Source organism: Eptatretus burgeri, chromosome 14, assembly GCF_056783735.1.
Source record: "Eptatretus burgeri isolate ZD-2024b chromosome 14, Ebu_testis_v1, whole genome shotgun sequence".
Taxonomy (NCBI): Eukaryota; Metazoa; Chordata; class Myxini; order Myxiniformes; family Myxinidae; genus Eptatretus; species Eptatretus burgeri.
In genome coordinates this window covers 42,094,396-42,113,400 of record NC_140974.1, presented here as the reverse complement: position 1 = coordinate 42,113,400, position 19,005 = coordinate 42,094,396, and the positions used below count along the sequence as shown (strand labels likewise).

Here is a 19,005-nt window from a genome sequence, read left to right as displayed (position 1 = left end):
TTCTTTCCTGTTTGTTTATCTCCTTGACAGTTGTCAGAATTGTTCACCTCTCAATTCACTTTGCTCTTGCATGAGCCTCACTCTTGTAGGGAAAACAAAAAAGCCGAGATAAAAAGACCAATGCCAGCTATTTTTAGAATAGAAGGGCACTCTTCGACATTGCAATGTCGCCAGATATGCCTCCGCCACATTATTAAATCATTATTATACTTGTACCAAGTTTGATTTCAATCCCAAAACCCAGATTTAAAATATTATATAATTTTGGCTGCCAGACCATGTGTCCAATCAGGTTGAAATTTAAAAGATATATTCCCCAATACTACGAGATCATAATTATGGCATTTCACATAGATGGATGAAGCAGTTCAAGAGAAATATAGGTATTTTAAAAGATTTTTGTTCAATTCAATATGGCTGCCAGGCCTTGTGACCTATAAATTATTAATGAACATCCTGGTATCCCCAAGGCTTGGGGAACATTTGGGTGAAGTTTCCCCTCAATCTGTCAAGCCGTTCTGGAGATGATTTTTAAAGGTTTATTCTTCAAAAAAAAAATCATAGCTGACAAACCATATGACATATTACGTCATAGGTGGAGAACTTTTTGTTCTTCATGGATAGGTGATCATACCTGAAAAGTTTCACCTCAATCTGTTCAGTCGTTTCGGAGAAGATTTTTGAAGGTTTTTATGTTAAAAAATAAAAACAAAAAAACATATGGCTGCTGAACCACATGACTGATGATGCAATGAATCTTTTTCACCCTATACAATTTAGTCCAAGATGACCCTCAAAATTTTTCATACTGATCAGATAAAACATTTGACGTATGCAATTTTGACATCATAACTTTGTCATCAAAAAAAATTATTACTATTATTTTTAATCACAATTGTTTCCCATGGAGAGTACTTGATATATGCTGTTTCAATTTTTTCCATATAGTGGTTTCAGAGATAGAGGTCCAAAATTTTTCCTTTTTTCAACATGGCTGCCACACCATGTGACCGATGACATAAACATCATTAAAACCCCTACATGAGTAGTCGCACCTATGGTGTAAAGTTAGTTTCAATCAGATAAGCGGCTGCAGAGAAAAGAGAAAATTAGCATGGATGGACGTACGTACGGACTGATGGACAACCCAAAAACATAATGCCACAGATGACTTTGTCTGTGTAACAGCCCAGATACAGATCTAAAATGTGGGTCTGGGAGACTGGATGATTCACTCCAGAGTTCCAGATGACCAGCTCACCAACTCCTCCCTCCCCCTCTTGTATATTTTGTTTCCTACACCTGTATGTTTGTCATCATGTTTGTTAGTTAGTTAAGAAAACGATTCTAAAATGCCTCTCCCAAATTTCTATGCAGCCATTCATCTCAAACTCTATTCCTACATAAAATGATTCTGAATACTTTGTGCATGTGCAGCTTTGTACTCTGATGATAAAGACAAACATTTTAAAATCTTTTGAAATGAGTGTCTCAGAATTGTTTGAAGGAAGCTGCACTAGAAAAATGGTCCGATTCAAGTTCCCATCTAAACACTTGCATCATCAAGCTGGAATCCCAAGTTTATCAAATCCCATTTACTGTGTTGACATGTCCACTGTCTACTTATGTCCCTGAAATTCAAGCATGCATAATGATGTCTGATAAATGGCCTTGTTTTAAAGATGCCTAGAGGGCACCACCTCAATGAGCCTCATACTTCGCAGAAAAACTTTTTTGTAGCGATACTGTAATTAGTTATGCAATATTCTGTGCAAGGTGGTTTTCAATTCAACCAATGATCCTCTTGCCTCCCCAGAAAGAGCAAGTAGAACTCACTGGCCAGTCATGAGTTGAGCCTGGATACCTTACTATAATTCACAGACCGGTGTTTGGGTGTTTTGTTTGTCACGCTACTCCTCCTACAGGTCTGGGCAGAATACATCCATACTTGCTTCATAGGATCAGCGTGACCCTAAATAATGTATCGAGGTGTTTTTTTATCTTTGCCAGTGGTCGTGGGGGGGGTAGGGGGTGGGGAAAGGAGGGGAGGAGAGGAAGGGAGTGGATGCAAATTCCCTATGTAAATGTGTATGATGTAGCGCCACCTCCAGATAAGGGAGGGTATTACAAGGACCCACCTTTACAGTGCAGTATTCCTGTCCCCACATTTTCCAGTGCAGTGAGGTGTTTTGAATTATAAGTAGGTATGTTTTTACTTCGTGCACGTAATCCCGGGGGGTGGGGGTGGTTTGTGTATCCAGAGCTGTCAGTTGCCTACACACCACCCAAATAAAGGTATGCATGAGAAGAATGTGTTTCATGCTTGGAACAAGATTGCCCATAGGGCAGGTAGTCTGCTAGTCGAGGGATAAAATGTTGAAAGGTCATCAAGGAAAATTTTATTCTTTATCAAATCAAATACTGCAGATTCTTATCCTGCAGCAGCAGCAGATAGCAGACCATTTCACTTGGGATCATTCACAGCTGATAGTATTCAGTGCAAAGAAGGCCTTTACCAAACTAGAGCTCAGAATCTATAAAATGAATCCTTTACTCTGGAGTCAGGACTTGAAAGTTACCCACGATTCAATATATATATATATATATACTTTTAATTAAGCAAATTAAATATGTAGCAAGTTCTATCAACAGCAAGTATATGGGTCTATCTGTAGTCATTACCACTTCCTTCCAAAGGATGAACAATCGTCAATATTGTGAGATTCTGTTTGGTAAGAAATGTTCACAGTTAACCAAGTGCATCATCACTTAACTGTCTCCGTTTGGGAGCTTAATTAAGACCCCACAGACAAGACACTTTCTGAATCAGGTCAACTTCCAAAATAAAACAAAAACAAATTTTCAAAAAAAAAAATCATGCAGAGCAACAGCGTGCAATAGTACAGTGCCAACCAGGTGTGGCAACAAAAAATAAATATAAAAATAAAAATAGAAAAGCTTCCGTTTTATTCACCATCAATTTCTTTTTCATGTTTTTTCTCTTTAATTTCAGATAATTATAGCAGAGGTACTGTAGGAAACGATGCCCTGGACAAATGAGAAGGTGCTTTCTGTATTAGAATCCTTCATCGAAATGCAATCCTTCATCCAAAGTCAAAGAAGGTTCGAGAGAATTTAATTGCAGACACCGCCTGTGCAAAGAAAGAATATTAAAATGGACGAATGCATTTTGAGATCAAGGAACTGTGCACAACTTAAAATAATAATCAACGGACAGACCAACTCATTCTGGATGCCCTTTGCTGAGAACTCCGGAGGTCATTGAGAGGGTACAAGTCAGTCAGAAACAGTCCAAAACATTTGCTTCAGAACCACAGTCAAGAACTTGGACTGACAGTGTCAAGTCTCATGAGGATTTTCCGTGATGACATTAAACTTTATCCAGACAGAATACAAGTCAGACACTAACTCGCTGACCAAGACAAAAGTGAGCATCTTGAAATTGCTCAGCAGTTTGTGGATAAAATTGAGAAGCCTGGTTTTTCTCAACGACATTTGGTTCTCTGATGAGGTTCACTTTTTGCTTGATGACCAAGGCAACTCAAGGAACAATGTCTACTGGGGCACGGTACCACCCGATGAGGTTTGCCAGACACCCTTACATTCAGTCAAGTGAATAGCCTGGAATGCAATGAGTAAGTATGGCTAAATGGACCATTTTGGTTCAAAGATTAGGATGGTGATGCCATGACCATCAACTCTGAGTGCTACATTAAGTGCTGAATGAGTTCTGGGCTGCTCTTGATCACAGGAGAAGCTTTCAAAGAGAACAACAATGGTTTCAACAGGATGAAGAAACTCCTCATAGTGCATACGAGTCCAGTGAGTGGGTGACAAGCCACTCCGGTGAGAACATGATTGGGCGATGCTTCAGCGTCGAGTGTTCCGCACATTCCCCTGATCTGAGCCTACTGGCTTTTATTTTTATTTTTTTATCTTTAGGGATATTTCAAAGACAATGTGTACAAGGATAACCCTCAAAGCATCTTTGAGCTAAAAATCAATCACAAAGAAAGTTAGGTCCATCAAAAAGAAAGTTAGTTAGGTCCGTAATCAACAACTTTGCCCAACAGATTGAAATCTGTATTCAGCGCAGAGGTGGACAGTTGGAGAATGTGATCAACCGAGTGCCAAACTAAAGTCTTATAGGTGTACCAAATATCAAAACAGTAACTTGTATCACACAAAATGTAGCACATTCCTGAAGTTTTATGTAACTCAGTTTTAAAACAAATGATTTGTGGATTATTTTTGTGGGTTTGGGGGTTTTTTTTTGGGCACACCCTGTAAAAGAACAAACACTGCTCCACAGGCCTCACCTTTGGCTTCAAAAGCTGCATCTAAGAGAGCAGTGTAGTCGTCAAAAGATGAAAGTACACAATAGCCTGCAGCGCCAATGCTCAGTCGTAACTTGCTCATTCGCTGCCAAGATGAGATATACAACACAAGATTATTACATGCAATACCATCCTGACTGTATTTACACAATTGATGAAGCAATTTTAAAGCAACCAATTCCCATTTTATATTCCTGAATCAGATTAACACAGCTAAATAATCAAATTGATAAATAATAATTTATGAGTCATTATATAGGGAATGTAATTCAAATCGGTGACTCGAGTCACCAAAAGGGTTACATTCACAGCAAATATACGTATGAACATGCTCTTGAGATATTCTTAAATTTAACCACATGAAGCCAGAATATTTTGCACAAACATTTACTTCACAATATTCTTGTTTGAAATAGTTTGTGGTTACTGGAAAATAGGTTGTATCTGAATAGTTTGGTTTTCTAACATTGAAGATTGAATAAATAAAAACATCAAGCATTTAAAAAAAAAAAAAAAAAAAAAAAAAAAAAAATCGAAAATTTTTTTCTTCCTTAAACTGACAAAAGATTATTCTTGAAACATTCAAAAAATGATGCAACCCCGCTTTGCTTGGACACCTGACCCTGACTCGTGACTTTTTTATTATTATGGAACTGAATTTAGAATGGGATTAAAATAAATTAAATTCAAATCAAATCAAATGCAAGACCAAATAGGTACAGTCCTGCATTGGAGTAATCAGAAGGAATCCGAAGAAGCAAAAGGCAAAGATGAAGTCATCAGGAGGAACCTGGATAGGATTCACATTTCAGCTGTTACTCCTCTGCCTTCAAACCCATCCATCCAAAGGCAAGTGAACCTTATTCAAAAAAAAAAAATCCAAATCAAAAAATTAAACAATTCCAGCTGCCAGACCGTGTCTGATCAAGTTGAAATTTAAAACATGTATTCCCCATCACTACTAGATCATAATTGTGAAGTTTCATGTCGATTGATTAAGCAGGTCCATAGAAAACATTATTTAATATTTTTCTTCAGTCCAATATGGCTGCCAAACAATGTGACCTATCAATTATTCCTTTAAAAACGTGTACAATTAAAAACGTGTACAAACGTGTACAAGGCAATTGGGGAATATTTGTGTGAAGTATCCCCTCGATCTGTCCAGCCGTTCTGGAGAAGACTTTTATACATTTTAGGGTAAATACAATATGGCTGCCAAACCACGTGACCTATGACGTCATGTGTGAGAACATTTTATTCCTCATGGATAGGCAGTCATACCTGTAAAGTTTTGCCTCGATCTGTTCAGCCACTTCAGGTAAGAAGATTTTTGAAGGTTTCTGTTTTTTGTTTTTTTAAACAATATGGTGACCGAATCACGTGACTGACTGTGTCATCAATTTTTTTTTCTGTGGACCATTTTATCCCTAGATGACACTCAAAAAATTTCATACTGATCAGATGCAGTGTTCTCCATATGCAATGACATCATAACGAAGGCACCTATGATGTCATGAAAAAAAAAATCACACTTATTCCCCCTGACAAGTATTTGCCATGGGACAAGTTGGATTTTTTTCCTTAGTGCAGTTTCTAAGATACAGAGGTACAAAGTTTTTGGGTTTTTCCAACAGGGCTGCCACATCATGTGACCTATGACATCATAATTATCATTAAAATATTCCACACGAGTAGTTGCTTCGATGGTGAAAATTTCGTCTCAATCCGACAAGTGGTTGCATAGAAAAACACTAAAATTCTGTGCACACAAACAATCAAACGAACAGACAGACACCAGATAGTGGAAGATGTGCAAAGCTTTAAATTTGTTTCATTGTTTAAAGATCAAGAAAAAAAAACTCCAAAAACCTCAGAAATGACCAACATTCCATGCACAGTCTATTACGTAAACAGTAAACTTCTTCAGAAGAGAAAACAATAAATAACTACATGGCGCTGAAAATGAAAAACTGTGCCAGTGCATTACAACCATTTTTAGTCACTCAATATAAATAGCCCAACAGTTTAAAGGTCACACACCTGTTAATTGTTGAAAGTTCTCCGGATGAATAACAAAATATTATGAAAATATTGGTGAACAACACTGCTAAACTGAAGCTTCAATTTGAACCCCAATCCTGCATCCTTCTTGGGAAGATTTCACATGAAGACCACTCAACTCGTGAAATTATAGCCTGGCCAGGCACACTATATCTGTGCCCATGCTGGCCCATCCACTCCCACAGTCAAATTTCCCCTCCTTTTAACACCAACTCCAACAACCCCCCAGACTCCACAGATGTGACTGCCTGTTGGAGAAAGCAGCTGGCCCCAGGCCTGAAAAGTGTCAGTATAAATGGAGCTGCAAAGTTTCTCCCACCCAAGCTTAAGCCATGTTCGATTTCTTGCCTTATTTGGCACAAGCCAAGCTGCTAAAGTAACAAATAAAGGAAAGCACATGGAGTGCCATGCCAGGGATTCTAAATGTCCACAAAGGTGGCACAAACAACAAAACAGAGTCCATTCCAAGAACATTCAGGAACAGAAGGTACAGTCAAATCAACGGTTGGCTCAATCTAGCTAGTTCTTTCAAAGTGAACACCGAGAAGAGAACATAGGATTCCAAATATATCATATTCTGAAGTAAATGGCATGCTTAGATCTTATTCTGAAGTAAATGGCATACAAGAGGAAATTGGTTCATATTAGGCTCGTTAGAGGAAATGCTAAAAATGTTAAAAAGGAGTTTTAAAGACAATTTTGCTGGTGCTATATAACCTGATTCCTAACTTTATGACACTGTGAACAAGAGATGCCAACAAGTAACTTGAGCCAAGTCTCAAGTCTTTGAGGGCAAGTCTCAAGACAAGTCTCACTCAAGTCATCATTGTATTACTTCAACTTGTGTTGAGTCCCACATTCACTTATAAACCTACCTAGGAGTACAAGCTATCAAGGAATTAAGACACATGGCTTCATGTATTGCAATGTATGTTCTGAAAAGCTTTTTAACCCAAGTTTTTCTTGTCAACATCATAGAAGTCGACATTTTTTTGCTTTGTTCCCAGCAAAAATAAGTTGATGTTAAATTTACTTCTCATATCTAGTGCACTTGAACATATGTACATAAGACTAGTCAGTGTACGTACTTGTGCGAATGTACATGAAACAAGTCAAATGGTTTACACATCGAACCAAGCATTCAATGTGGAATGGGGTAAAGAGATTTCATATTTCATTTTTGCTGTATATTTATTACGTACGTTAAAATTAAACATATAACTTATTAACTTCAATTATTGTCTTTTAAGATACCATATTTTTTATGTTTTCCTTTTTAAAGGATGTCATGAAATAATTTAAAATTATTGAAGAAGTTTGGGCAGAATGTGCATGGCTTTCCTGATCAGGGGTCAAGTTTCCCCCAGCAGGAATGTCAATGGTTTGAATTAAGTTTTCACATGTTGCCACGTTAGTAAGAATGGTGCTTCCTGCTTGGATGTGGTGAGCTGTCTGAAGAGTGGACACTCCCTTTAACCTTAGTAGTGAACGGTATGCGACCCCGGTGGCCGTGAGTGCTGGCGCGCTGCACACGTGCAGTATACACTTACAAAGTATATGTCATCATTGACCGAACCACGCATGCCCACGATGGAAAATGATTTACCATATATTTTAATTCTGTTTGTTCAATGATTATTTTTTGAACATAGTCAACAATTCATAACAAACTCAATTCGCAAGTCCCCAGAAACCAAGTCCCAAGTCAATTTTATCAAGTCGCAAAATTTTGAGACTTCAATGTGACTCAGGTCCGTGTTGCCGACTCGAGTCACCAACTCTGCTGTGAACACAGATTCAATTCCCATGTACTACATTAATGTCCCTTTGATCATGCAAGTGTTCTAAGGTTATTCAAGTTCAAGTATACCTGCTCCTACAAGAGCTTCTAACAGACATGGACATGAAGACAAGGACAGATAATATGAGGGAAGGCAGTGTAGAGAAATAAATAAAAACATCACAACTGACAAAAAATACATTGCAAAGTCATCTGGGATTGTTACAAAGTATTGCATCTCCAAAGCAAAAAGGATAGAAAGAAAATGCAGTTTTGATGATAGGGGTGTGGGATCTGGCATCGATTTCGTGCAACATAAGTATGGGGTTAAGGAAACAGATAGCTCGGTTAGTAGAATCAAACACACAGATGTTTATTTTGTGTTTACAGATATAATCAAAGCAACAAACCTTAGAAAGGCAGAAATAACAAGCAATTTAATAAATAAAACTACATTTAGTGACATGTTTATTCAACAATCATTTGCTTCAATAAGGGAAGTATTCTTCTTCTTCTTCTTCTTCTTCTTCTTCTTCTTCTTGCGTATGGCAGCTAAGCTGCCAGGGTAGCAATCATTTCTTGGAAGCGCGACTGTATCGCTGATGCAGTGCCCCTCTACCAGTACACACTGGTACTCATTTCGCCGACCTCGGAAGGATGACAGGCAGAGTCAACCCCCTGGTGTATTAATTCAGTGGCCAACGGGGCTTAAACTCAGGACCCTCAGATATCAAGCCGCCACCCTAACCACTAAGCCACCACCAGCTACAGCGATGTATTGAAACAATTGCACTATCATGATACACATGTCAGCCCACAAATTTTGTTTCTGGCAAAATGCTTCATGAAGCTCAAAAACAAATCATGATTGGAGAAATGATCATATAATCATCTCATGCAGGCAGGAAGATGGTATGGAATGGCGAGAGTGGGAAAGTTAGAACCGAACCAAGTCAAAGCTCTGTGCACACCACAGTAAATAGAGATGAGTTTTTACGACTACTAGAAAATTACAACTTTTGCAACAACCTTTCCAAATTAACCAAGTGCTCAAGCCCACTTTTCGCTTTGTGTGTACGGGGTAAAAACAAAAATAATTCCCCATATAGTTGGCACTTGTTCTATAATTTTGTCACAGAAGGTAGAATGTGTGACACAGCAGGATGTCCCTAAACGGACAGCCAAGCAACAAGCCGTGCAGTGTCCAGTGCACATTGCAATGTTGGTGCACCAGTTTCATCAAATATTGCATTCCAGTGACAGTGACAGTGACAGACCCTCCCACTCAACTCGGATATCATGCACTATTACAGTGCCTTCAAAACGTATTCACACTCCTTGACTTTTTCCACATTTTGTTGTGTTACAGCCTGAATTTAAAATGGATTAAATTAAAAAAATATTGTTGCCAATCTTCACACAATACCCCACACTGACAAAGTGCAAACATGTTTTCAAAAATTTTTACAAATCTATTGAAAATGAAATTCAGATATATCTAATTTACGGAAGCGGGTGCCAATCAAGTTGTTGAGGCTTAAGGATGATCAAAGGAAATTGGATGTATCTGAGCTCAATTTTGAGTGTCATGGAAAAGGTATTGAATATTATTGATGCAAGTCATTTCAGCTCTTCATTTTGAATTGATTTGTAAAAATTTCTAAAAAAATAATTCCACTTTGATATTATGGTATACAGTGCTCACTTGCTATATCGCGGTTCACTTTTAGCGGCTTCACTACATCGTGGGTTTTCAAAGATGAAGAGGCGCCTCCACTAGAAGAGATTTAATGCTCTTCTTGGCTGTGCAGTACTACATTCATCTCATCATCGTCATCTTCATCGTCATCAGTACTGCACAGCTATCATCATCATCATAGTCATATCTTCATAGATCGGTACCCATAATACGTTTTTTTTTATTTTATAGTACAATATAGTATTTTAAAAATTATTTTTGGTCTTAGGCTTTGCAGCCCCATGAAGTCGCATTTCCGATGAATTTTTTAATTTTTTTTAATAACTGATTAAATGTGTGTGTGGGGAAGGTTAATAAGAGTGTGTGGATGCTGTATAATGGTTTAAAAATACGTTTAAAATGTGTTTAAATATATTTAAATAAATATGTGGTTTCTACTTCACGGATTTTCACCTATCACGGGTGGGTCTGGAACGCATTAATCGCGATAGGTGAGGGAGCACTGCATTTTGTGTAGATCAAGTCAGGTCAGAAATGGGAGCATGCACTGGAGCAGCACGTCACTGCGCCCACTTTCCGCCGGTGCTCCAGGGGCCTCCGTCTGGCCATCCCCCACGCATATGCCTGGCCCATCCCCATCTCCTTGAGATGCTGATCAACCTGGTGCAACCACAAAGCAGGTGGTCGGCCGATTTGCTTCTTCCACTCATGAGACTCCCTCACTGAGAGAATCTAATGAGCAGGATCAGAGTCAGGAAAATGAGCCACATGTCCATACAGCCTCAGCTGATACTCATGGACTATGCAAGTAACAAATCTCATTTGAGTCTCTCTCGGCAACCGCTCGTTGGACACAAAGACTGACCAGCGATAGCCAAGGATTCTCCAAAGAGACCTGGTACCAAAGGAATTAAGTCTCCGTCCGTCTCAGATCCCTGGTCAGAGTTAATTGGATTGCAAACTGACTTGGTGATAGGAAGCAAAAAGTGGCTGTGAAAGGGGGGATGCAAGTTTGGGGTTCCTCAGGGGTCAATACTAAGACCATTATTTACAAAAGCGATTTGGACAGTGGAGTGAAGAGTAGGCTTTCCAAATTTGCAGATGACAGTTTGGAGGTAACATAGATAACATAGGGGGTGGTGACCAGATTCAGTAAAGTATTGATACTTGCATAGATTGGGCAAGAGATTGGCAGATACAATTTAACTTAACCAAATGTAAGGTGCTGGGGATGGGTAAAAGCAATGAAAAGAGATTACATCATGCAGGGGGCAATTTTAGAGCATTTCACACAGGAGAAGGAACTGGGGGTGGTAATAGATATGGGAGGTAAGCAGGTAGCACAATGCCAGGCAGCTATTGGTAAAGCAAATAGGGTTTAGGTTGTATTCGGAGGGGGATCATTTATAAATCAAAAGAGGTGGTGTTAACATTGTACAGGAATTTAGTGAGGCCACATCTAGAATATTGTGTGCACTTTTGGTCACAACTCTGGAAGGACATAGAGGCCATAGAGGGTTCAGCGCAGGGCTACTAGATTGATTCCGGGCCTAGCTAGACTCAGCTATGAGGAGCAGCTGAAGGAGACATGGCTTTTCGAGAAGAAAGGAGGCATTTGTCCATTGATTAATATGGCTCCTAAATGCATGCACTGGTGATGCACTTAATAGGTTGTTTTATAATTTTTGTATGCACTGTCGAGGCTTGTATGAGAGCTAACACACATAACGTACAACAAGAGGAGCAGAGACAAGAGGGGCCGGGGAGGGAAGGAAAACCCCCCCAAAAAACAAACAAGAAAGCAGTGTGGAACAGAGACCTGAGGAGATCTGTGGAAGGGAGAGGGATGGGGTGGGGTACACAGGGTAAACAAGATGGACACGACAGGGACTATCAGGAAGGAAAGCTACCCAAAAGTGGAGTGCTGCCCAGAAGGCAAATGATCTGGTCAAATAGTTATCAGACTCCAAAATATTACTGGCGGGACCATGTTTCGCTCTTCCCACGAGGACTTTTTATTTTTTATTTTTGAATATCAAGTCGAAGCTCGTGTAAGAGCTAATACACAGAAATGTATAACAAGGCAGGAGACAAGAGGGGTGGGAGAGGGAAGCACAAAACAGTAGGGAACAAAGGCAATTGGATATCTGTGGAAGGGAGAGGGATGGGGTGGGGTACACAGGGTAAACAAGATGGTACTACAGGGACATTTAGGAAGGAAAACAGGGAACTCGAAGGAGGCGGGTCCGGGGTGGACCAACGGGGGTAGCAAAGCTCAATTGGATGGGGGGGAAATACGAGACGGTGGCGAACAGTAGCCCCGAAAGCCCGGCGGGAGGCGTGGATTTTTTATATATATTTTTTAAATTTTTGCACAGTGTCGAGGCCAGTAAGAGAGCCAACACACAATGCACAACAATGGGGGCAGGAGGCAAGAGGGGTGGGAGAGGGAAGGATAAAACAGTGGGGAACAGAGACACCAGGAGATCCGCGGAAGGGAGAGGGATGGGAGCAGGGAACACGGAGTACACAAGATGGACACCACAGGGACCCCAGGACCCCACACGACAAGGAACTTTCGGGAAGGAAAGTTCAACCAAGCAATGCACCACCATGTCATCCACAATTCTAACGCATCTTTATTACCTCTATTAACCTTCCCTAACCCAAGATAATGAAGGTTAGAGACAAAATAAGTGCAGAAGAATTATTCAGCACAATAGACAGTGATAGGACCAGAGGCAATATCCTGAGAGTAAAGAAGAGGTGAGTTAAGATGGAAGGAAGGCAAGGGTCTTTTACTCAGAGTCGTTGATGCATGGAATGATCTCCCTGGAAAGGTAGTAGCGGCAGAAACAGTAGATAAGTTTAAAATGGAATTAGATAGTTTATTAGGATTGGAGATAAACCCAGCCACTGTGGTTGCACAAGTTAGTGCACTCTCAGTGCTGGTCCCAAGCCCAGAAAAATGGGGAGGGTTGCGTCAGGAAGGGCATCCGGCGTAAAACCTGTGCCAAATCAATATACGGATCATAAACCGGATTTCCATACTGGTACTGTTGGCCAGCAGGGTACCGGTGGAAACTGTCTTACTGCTGGGCAAAGGAGGAGAAGGAGAGGGGGAAGGTGCGTCCAGAGGCAGTGGGAGAGGAGGAAGGGTAGAAGTGTGGAGGTGAGAGTTGGAACTTTGAATGTTGGTACTATGACTGGCAAAGAGCGAGAGTTGACTGATATGATGGAGAGGAGAAAGGTAGATATACTGCGTGTACAAGAGACCAAGTGGATGGGGTGCAAGGCTAGGAGTATTGGAGGTGGTTTCAAACTGTTCTACTGTGGTGTGGATGGGAGGAGAAAAGGTGTAGGAGTAATCCTGAAGGAGGATTATGTTAAGAGGGTATTGGAGGTGTGGAGAGTGTCTGACTGAGTGATGAGTGTGAAGTTGGAAATTGAAGGGGTGATGATGAATATCATCAATGCATATGCCCCACAAGTGGGGTGTGAGGTAGAGGAGAAAGAAGATTTCTGGAGTGAGTTAGAAGAAGTGGTGGAGAGCGTATCCAAGGAAGAAAGAGTGGTGATTGGAGCGGATTTCAATGGGCATTTTGGGGAAGGGAATAGAGATGATGAGGAGGTGATGGGTAGATACGGTGTCAACGAGAGGAATGTGGAAGGGCAGATGGTGGTGGATTTTGCAAAAATAATGAAAATGGCGGTGGTAAATACGTATTTTAAGAAGAAGGAGGAGCACTGGGTGACGTACAAGAGTGGATGAAGGTGCACACAGGTGGACTACGCCTTAAGCAGGAGATGCAACCTGAAAGAGATTAGAGACTGTAAGGTGGTGGCAGGGGAGAGTGCAGCTAGACAGCATCGCATGGTGGTTTGTTGGATGATTTTGGTGGTGCGGTTGAGGAAGAGAGTGAGGGCTGAACCAAGAAGCAGATGGTGGAAGCTGAAGGAGGAAGACTGTTGCGTGAAATTCAGGGAGGAGGTGAGACAGGTGTTGGATGGTGGTAAAGAGGTGTGGGACGACTGGGCAACTACAGCAGAAGTGGTGAGGGAGACAGCTAGGAAGGTACGTAGTGTGACATCTGGACAGAGGAAGGAAGACAAGGAGACTTGGTGGTGGAACGAGGAAGTACAGGAAAGTATAAGGAAGAAGAGGATGGTGAAAAATAATTGGGATAACCAGAGAGATGAATAAAGTAGACAGGAGTACAAGGAGTGGTGGCGTAAGGTGAAGAGAGCGAGGTGGCAAAGGCTAAGGAAAAGGCATATGGCGAGCTGTATGAGAAGTTGGACACAAAGGAAGGGGAAAAGGATCTATACCGATTGGCCAGATAGAGGGACCGAGCTGGGAAGAATGTGCTGCGGGTTAGCGTGATAAAGGATGCAGATGGAAGTGTGCTGACAAGCAAGGAGAGTGCGTTGAGAAGGTGGATGGACTACTTTGAGGAGCTGATGAATGAAGAAAGAGAGAAAGAAAGAGAGAAAGAAAGAGAGAAAGAAAGAGAGAAAGAAAGAGAGAAAGAAAGAGAGAAAGAAAGAGAGAAAGAAAGAGAGAAAGAAAGAGAGAAAGAAAGAGAGAAAGAAAGAGAGAAAGAAAGAGAGAAAGAAAGAGAGAAAGAAAGAGAGAAAGAAAGAGAGAAAGAAAGAGAGAAAGAAAGAGAGAAAGAAAGAGAGAAAGAAAGAGAGAAAGAAAGAGAGAAAGAAAGAGAGAAAGAAAGAGAGAAAGAAAGAGAGAAAGAAAGAGAGAAATAAAGAGAGAAAGAAAGAGAGAAAGAAAGAGAGAAAGAAAGAGAGAAAGAAAGAGAGAAAGAAAGAGAGAAAGAAAGAGAGAAAGAAAGAGAGAAAGAAAGAGAGAAAGAAAGAGAGAAAGAGAGAAAGAAAGAGAGAAAGAGAGAAAGAAAGAGAGAAAGAAAGAGAGAAAGAAAGAGAGAAAGAAAGAGAGAAAGAAAGAAAGAGAGAGAAAGAAAGAAAGAGAGAGAAAGAAAGAAAGAGAGAAAGAAAGAGAAAGAAAGAGAGAAAGAAAGAGAGAAAGAAAGAGAGAAAGAAAGAGAGAAAGAAAGAGAGAAAGAAAGAGAAAGAAAGAGAGAAAGAAAGAGAGAGAAAGAGAGAGAAAGAAAGAAAGAAAGAGAGAAAGAAAGAGAGAGAAAGAGAGAAAGAAAGAGAGAGAAAGAAAGAGAAAGAGAGAGAAAGAGAGAGAAAGAAAGAGAGAAAGAAAGAGAGAAAGAAAGAGAGAAAGAAAGAGAGAAAGAAAGAGAGAAAGAAAGAGAAAGAAAGAAAGAGAGAAAGAAAGAGAGAAAGAAAGAGAGAAAGAAAGAGAGAAAGAAAGAGAGAAAGAAAGAGAGAAAGAAAGAGAGAAAGAAAGAGAGAAAGAAAGAGAGAAAGAAAGAGAGAAAGAGAGAGAGAGAGAAAGAGAGAGAGAGAAAGAGAGAGAGAAAGAGAGAGAGAAAGAAAGAGAGAAAGAGAGAAAGAGAGAGAGAAAGAGAGAGAGAGAGAGAGAGAGAGAGAGAGAGAGAGAGAGAGAGAGAGAGAGAGAGAGAGAGAGAGAGAGAGAGAGAGAGAGAGAGAGAGAGAGAGAGAGAGAGAGAGAGAGAGAGAGAGAGAGAGAGAGAGAGAGAGAGAGAGAGAGAGAGAGAGAGAGAGAATCAGGAAGTGCGGTGGATTAGTAAGGATGAAGTGACGACAGCTATGAAGAGGATGAAGAGTGGAAAGGCGGTTGGCCCTGATGATGTACCAGTGGAGGCATGGAAATGTTTAGGAGAGATGGCAGTGGAGTTATTCACCAGATTGTTTAATAAAATCTTGAAAAGTGAGAGGATGCCTGAGGAGTGGAGATTAAGTGTATTGGTACCGATTTTTTAAGAATAAGGGTGATGTGCAGAGCTGTGGTAATTACAGAGGTATAAAGTTGATAAGCCACACCATGAAGTTATGGGAAAGAGTAGTGGAAGTTAGGTTGAGAGGAGAGGTGATGATTTGTGAGCAGCAATATGGTTTTATGCCAGGAAAGAGCATTACGGATGCGATGTTTGCTTTGAGAATGTTGATGGAGAAGTATCGGGAAGGCCAGAAGGAGTTGCATTGTGTTTGTGGATTTTGAGAAAGCTTATGATAGGGTGCCAAGAGAGGAGTTTTCGTATTGTATGAGGAAGTCGGGAGTGGTAGAGAAGTATATGGGGGTGGTGCAGGATATGTATGAGGACAGTGTGACAGCGGTGAGGTGTGCGGTAGGAATGACGGACCGGTTTAAGGTAGAGGTGGGATTGCATCAAGGATCTGCTCTGGGCCCTTTCCTGTTTGCAATGGTGATGGACAGGTTTATGGACGAAATCAGACAGGAGTCTCCATGGACTATGATGTTCACGGATGACATCGTGATCTGTAGTGAGAGTAGGGAGCAGGCTGAGGCGAGTCTCGAGAGGTGGAGGTACGCACTGGAGAGAAGGGGAATGAAAGTCAGTAGGAGTAAGATGGAGTACATGTGTCTAAATGAGAGGGAGGGTGGTGGAATGGTGCGGTTGCAAGGAGTTGAGGTGGTGAAGGTGGATGGGTTTAAATACTTTGGATCAACTGTCCAAAGTAAAGGAGAGTATGCTAGAGAAGTGAAGAAGAGAGTGCAGGCAGGATGGAGTGGGTGGAGAAGAGTTGCAGGAGTGGTTTGTGATAGAATGGTATCTGCAACAGTGAAAGGGAAAGTATACATGACAGTAGTGAGACCAGCTATGTTGTATGGTTTGGAGGCGGTGGCACTGACAAAAAGACAGGAGGCGGAGCTGGAGGTGGCAGAGTTAAAGATGCTGCGATTCTCGTTGGGAGTGACGAGGATGGACAGGATTAGAAATGAGTATATTAGAGGGACAGCGGCGCAGGTAGGATGGTTTGGAGACAAAGTGAGAGGTGAGATTGAGATGGTTTGGACATGTGCACAGGAGGGATGTGGGGTATATCGGGAGAAGGATGCTGAGGATGGAGCTGTCAGGTAGGAGGAAAAGAGGAAGGCCAAAGAGGAGGTTTATGGATGTGGTGAGGGTAGACATGCGGGTGGTTGGTGTGACAATGGCAGATGTGGAGGGCAGAGCGAAATGGAGACGGATGATCCGCTGTGGCGACCCCTAACGGGAGCAGCCAAAAGAAGAAGAAGAAGATTAGGATTGGAGATAGAAGGGTATGGGGATGTTGGCAGGACTTTTAAGTCACTTGCATGCATCTGTGCAGATTGTCATGTCTGTGAAGGTCTCATCGAGGAATAGCATGTGGTTGGTATTGTATATTTCTCACCGAAGAACAACCTTCGCTCAACCCCCATCCCAGAAAAAAAACCCCCACAACACCTTTTTGATTTAAATACACAAAACAAATACATTTCAGCATTTTTATTTTAGCACCATTGGGATATCCCTGAGCTTGACACATTATCTTATCCCCACTCCTCCCCTCATTCCCCCAATGAAATTACATCGTTTTGATGGATATATTTGTTGGTGTGACAGGCATGATGGGCCGAATGACCTCTTCCTGCATGACACAGCATGAACGGTGGGTAACTTTTGGATATTTTTCTATGACCTTTATAATCATTATATTTAAATTGAATTATATACTTGAACATTGCATGGAGTAAGGTAAGGGGTCCTCTGAACTCACTAGTTAAAGATGAACTTGTTGATTCTTCAGAGAAAATGACCAGGCAAAAAACACATTCCGAAATAGCCTCGTTTCCAGATCAGGTACAAGGCCCCCTCCTCCCCCCTAACCCCCCCCCCAAAAAGCAAAGGGGGTGGGGAGCTGACGATTTGTTCGAAGTCTATGACAAATCTGAAGGGTACTCAGTGCGCAGTCAGTGTAATCAGTCTTTGCAGCAAAAAATAGGACAAATAAACGATTCCTTACTGGACTGAAAGATGATGTTTGTCCATTTTATGATTTGCAAAATCAAACATTTTGCAAGTATATTGGTCAGTCGATTTTGTTATTGGATTCGCTATATATGCTAGATATCCCTTATTGTCGGGTTTTCCGTGTGTGTGTGTGTGTGTGTGTGTGTGTGTGTGTGTGTGTGTGTGTGTGTGTGTGTGTGTGTGTGTGTGTGTGTGTGTGTGTGTGTCTGCAACGCGAGGCTCCACAGCACGAACCAGCGAACCGATTTCGATGAAACTTTGCCAATAGGTGCCATATGGTCTGGGAATTTGCGCGTTTGAATTTCGTTGCCTCGCAATCACCCGTTGCTGTGCAGTGGCCGAAAAACCACGTACAGTATTTTCAATACTTGTCCTTCAGTTTTGAATGTAGAGAAACGAGACTTCGGAATTAAACACTTCGAGATATTTAGAAAATTTTACTTGAGCCGATTTTTGATTGAGGTTTTATTTTTCAAATGGTAGTCCTTCAAAAATTGGGTGTCTATTTACCGTCATTTTTTATGAGGGGCTTAGGAAAGTGGGCAGAGTTTAGGGAAAGTGGATGTGGTTGATGAAAAGTGGGAGTGGCGTAGGAAAGTGGGAGTGGTGTAGGAAAGTGGGTGTGGCTTATGGAAAGTGGGCGTGGCTTATGAAAAATATAGTGTGGCTCGGGAGGTGTGGTCAAACAAGAGCATTGAGAGAAGTTTATCGGGTTTTCCGTGTGTGTGTGTGTGTGTGTGTGTGTGTGTGTGTGTGTGTGTGTGTGTGTGTGTGTGTGTGTGTGTGTGTGTGTGTGTGTGTGTGTGTGTGTGTGTGTGTGTGTGTGTGTGTGTATATATATGTGTCTGCAACGCGAGGCTCCACAGCACAAACCAGCAAACTGATTATTTTTCAAATGGTAGTCCTTCAAAAATAGGGTGTCTATTTGCCGTCATTTTTTATGAGGAGGTCCAGTTGGCAAAATACACAATAGGACAAGATCTTGCCAGGCAGAGGAACAATTGGATGTGAACCAATACATCTTGGCAATGAATCTTCGTCGGTGGATCAGTCAGAATGAAAAGCATCGTATCCAGCGCTTCGATCCGAGCGAATCCCTCGTCGCCTACCGGCTTGTTCTATTTGTTTGTCTGTCTGTCTATCGCCTACAGGTCACAATTTTAAACCGATCCAAATGAAACTTCACCACGTGGTAAAGTT

At 41.2% G+C, this 19,005-nt stretch overlaps 1 protein-coding gene across 1 annotated transcript in view; it reads right to left on the bottom strand.

Annotated features, from left to right (window-relative positions):
* The window catches only part of LOC147013040 (protein Niban 2-like), a 218,053-nt gene that overhangs the window by 113,822 nt on the left and 85,226 nt on the right, over nt 1-19,005 (bottom strand). The window contains 1 exon segment of the mRNA XM_085854496.1: nt 4,341-4,443. Within this exon segment, the coding sequence (XP_085710622.1) occupies nt 4,341-4,443 (103 nt within the window).